Raw genomic sequence first — 3,428 nt, 5'->3', positions numbered from 1 at the left:
GGTTGCAATTCGGGCGGGGTCAACCTAAACCCGACGGGTCGGGTTGAGTTCAGGTCGGGTTTGGGTTGAGCTCGGGTCGGGTCGGGTTGAGGGCTTGGGCAACCCGAGTGAACCCGACATCTTTAATAATTTTTATTTTTTTTTAAGCCTTGGGTTGTGTCGGGTTCAGGTTGGCAAAAAGGGTTCCTCGAGTCAGGTCGGGTTGAACCTCGTCGAGTTGGAACTCAGGTCGGGTCGGGTTCAGGTTGAGCAAATGGCTGCTGGTCGGGTTCGGGTTGGCCGGCCTCAACCCAACCCGAGTTGCACCCCTACTGACTCTCTCTCTCTCAAATTCAATTAAGAGAGAGAATTCATAGTTGCCAAACATGACCTTTAAGACTATTACTTTTCCTATTATTGACTTATTGTAGACAACTAGTGCAGAAGTAAAGGATGCATTTAGTTAGATTGCCACGATCAAGCATTCAAATTGGTATCATATTATTCTGATTCTGTATGATTTCAACGTTTGTTTCAAGTATATGATCGAAATAGAAGGGGAGAGGATTTGGAATTGATACAGAAAAGATGGGAAAAAAATGCTGGAATACAGCTCCAGCCCAACAGCGTGTACACAATACAATATTGAGAGGGCTGTTTAGGACAATCTACTACTTAGGTTAGTACAATCTCACTTCCCTTTTTTCTTCCTAATATCTAATATACTATCACCTGGTTCTCAAATCAAAAAGATGATGCCATTCAAGATAATTCAGCTGACCCATGTGAATTAGTACCCTAAAATCAATGCACCCAACTTCCAATTTTCCCAATTTCAGGCCCAATGTAATCAAAAGCATTTGAAGAGATTCCTGCAAATTTCAGTTTCAAATTCTCTTCCAACACAGATACTCATATGGTGAAATAATCACTACAAAAAAGACTTAATTCATTCAAGAGATTTATTATCTCTGTACATTTCCTTGAAGAGAGACATGAATATCAATCCAGAATTGACAATTCAGAGCTTCTCTGTTCATGGAGCACCTCACATCGAACATTCAAGAGAACTCAAAACCATGACATATAAACCATCATCATCTTCAAATATATATTTTTAGCATATAACACAACCATTTGGGTTCTCTTCTACACTCTGAACATAGTACTGTGTGGTCATGTGAGGATTATAGGCCTTGTAGGCATTGACCAGCTCTGCTATTTGATCAGTTTGGTCTTTCTTCGCTTCTTTCTTGGGTTCCTCTTTCTTCTCCTCCTTTTTCTCTTCTTTTTTCTCTTCTTTCTTGGGTTCTTCTTTCTTGGGCTCTTCCTTCTTCTTCTCAGGCTCTTTCGCAGGGCCGACCGAGAGTATATCTGTACGCCAGGCTTTCCTCAATTTGCTCACAACATTGACTGGATCCACGTCTCCGATCACTGTCAATTTCTTCTCTTTCATGTCCATGGAGATGGAATCAATCCCTACAAAATTAGAAAATGAGGAAAACAAGTCATTTACTTGAAATCTAAATATGGTTTTTTGGTTAAGGAATTCCTACTTGTCTAAGAAAAATACCTGAGAGGCCAGAGACAGACTTCAAAGCCTTCTGTTTGGCTTTGTCATCATGCAAATCCAATTTCAACACAACCTTCTGCAACATCCACAAAAACCATAAGAATCAAGTAAAACCCTTACAAGAATCAAGCTTCTGAAAACCATTAAAGGGGGAAAAGTGAGAAACTTAAACAAAATTCAATCTCTAATCTTGAGAAACTATAGAAAACGAGAGAAAAAAAAACTTAAACACAGAATTCAATCTCTAATCTTCTGAAACTATACAAAACAAGAGAAGATTCCCTAAAGGAAAGAGAATTCAATCTCTAATCTTCTGAAATTATAGAAAACAAGAGAAAAGATAACCATACAACAAACAAGTTTCTGAAAACCAGTAAAGGGGGAAAAGTCAGAAATTTTAGACAGAATTCAATCTCTAATCTTCTAAAATTATAAAAAACAACAGAAAAAAGCCTACAGGAAACAGAATTCAATCTCTAATCATCTTAAATTATAGAAAACAAGAGAAAAAAAAAACCCATACAAGAAACAAGTTTCCGAAAATTAGTAAAGGGGGAAAATAAGAAATTTTACACAGAATTCAATCTCTAATCTTCTAAAATTATAAAAAAACAAGAGATTAAACCCTACAAGAAACAAGTTTCTGAAACCATTAAAGGGGTAAAAGTAAGATTTTAGAAAGAATTCAACCTCTAATCTTCTAAAATTATAGAAAATAAAAGGGGAAAAAAAAAACCCTACAAGAAACAAGCTTATGAAACCATTAAAGTGGGAAAAGAGAGAAAGAAGACTCGATCAATCAAGCTTTTGGGGGAATCAAGAATATCTTAACCAAAGTCAAGCATCAAGTAAACAAAAGAAAAAAGAAAATGAAAAAACAGAATCATGACTTTATACATCAGATCCTTTAAAAATCTAAGTTAGAGAGCTAAAACAAAACCAACAAGATCCATTCAACTAAATCCCCAATGAAGAAGAAAACTGAGAGAAACCCATAAAGAACCATGCTCCTAAACTCAATAAAAAATGAAAAATCTGAATTGGGTTTAGCTTAAACAAAAAGGAAAAAACAAATCTAACCTTCATTTCTTCCGATTCTCAACTTCAAAACCCAGATGAAGCAAAAAAGTAAAAAATCAACGAAAAAAAAAAGAAGAAAATAAAATAAGAACAAAGAAATCGATTGTTGGGAGACTAAAGAGAGCTGAGAATGGATTTAAATGAAGGAAAAACGCGTCGAAGGAAAAACAGAAGTTTCTGAGAAGAAAAGACGAACAAAGCTCTTGCTTTAGACGCCTTGTCTTATAGTCATCATCTACCATTACCCACCCAGTCAACATCACTCTTTTTCAATGAGAGCTGCAAAACATCTCAACCGTTTATTTTTATAAGAGAAACTAAAAGTAATGAATTTACTTGGAATTTTAAAACTCACCTCTCATTCAATAATGCTATCCTTTCCAAGATGGAACTTGATTGGTTTGTTTACTCACCCAATAATAAAAAGAGACGCAAATTCATTGGCTGGTTATATTTAGAATTTTAGGTGCCTGGTGGGCCTGTTGACTTACGTCATCGGGTGCAACTTGGGTGGGGTTGCATGGGGTTGAGGCCAACCCTAGTCCAATCTGAGATGGCATTCCCTCAACTCTAACCCAACCCAAACTGAGCCTCGGGTAGAGAATGGTCAACCCTAACCCAACCGGGCACTAGATGTCTCAACTAGGGGTGGACATGGTTCGGTTCGGTTCGGTTTTGGGGGATACCCAGAACCGAACCATATATAATCGGTTCCCTGAAATTGGAACCACAACCGGACCATATATGTTTGGAACCGAACCGAACCAGAACCATATATAATCGGTTCGGTTCGGTT

The 3,428-nt window shown here is 37.3% G+C and overlaps 1 protein-coding gene across 2 annotated transcripts; it reads right to left on the bottom strand.

Moving 5' to 3' along the window:
• Positions 1 to 896: 896 nt before the first annotated feature.
• On the bottom strand, positions 897 to 2,822 carry LOC143875575 (Heavy metal transport/detoxification superfamily protein). 2 transcript variants are annotated; one of them, XM_077377176.1, is made up of 3 exons: positions 2,633 to 2,822; positions 1,553 to 1,628; positions 897 to 1,458 (listed from the first exon to the last, which is right to left on the bottom strand). In XM_077377176.1, the coding sequence occupies exons 1-3, from the start codon at positions 2,636 to 2,638 to the stop codon at positions 1,097 to 1,099; spliced, it is 444 nt and encodes a 147-aa protein (XP_077233291.1). In that variant the 5' UTR covers positions 2,639 to 2,822; the 3' UTR covers positions 897 to 1,096. The 2 variants fall into 2 exon arrangements, with proteins under 2 accessions (XP_077233291.1, XP_077233284.1); XM_077377169.1 differs by lacking the exon at positions 2,633 to 2,822 and having other exon boundaries at positions 1,553 to 1,637.
• Positions 2,823 to 3,428: the final 606 nt, after the last annotated feature.

This window comes from Tasmannia lanceolata, unplaced genomic scaffold (genome assembly GCF_043159265.1).
Source record: "Tasmannia lanceolata isolate RefF3 unplaced genomic scaffold, GAP_Taslan_0.1 ptg000002l, whole genome shotgun sequence".
Taxonomy (NCBI): Eukaryota; Viridiplantae; Streptophyta; class Magnoliopsida; order Canellales; family Winteraceae; genus Tasmannia; species Tasmannia lanceolata.
Note: the sequence above shows the minus strand (reverse complement) of the source record. Positions and strands in the feature narration are given on the sequence as shown.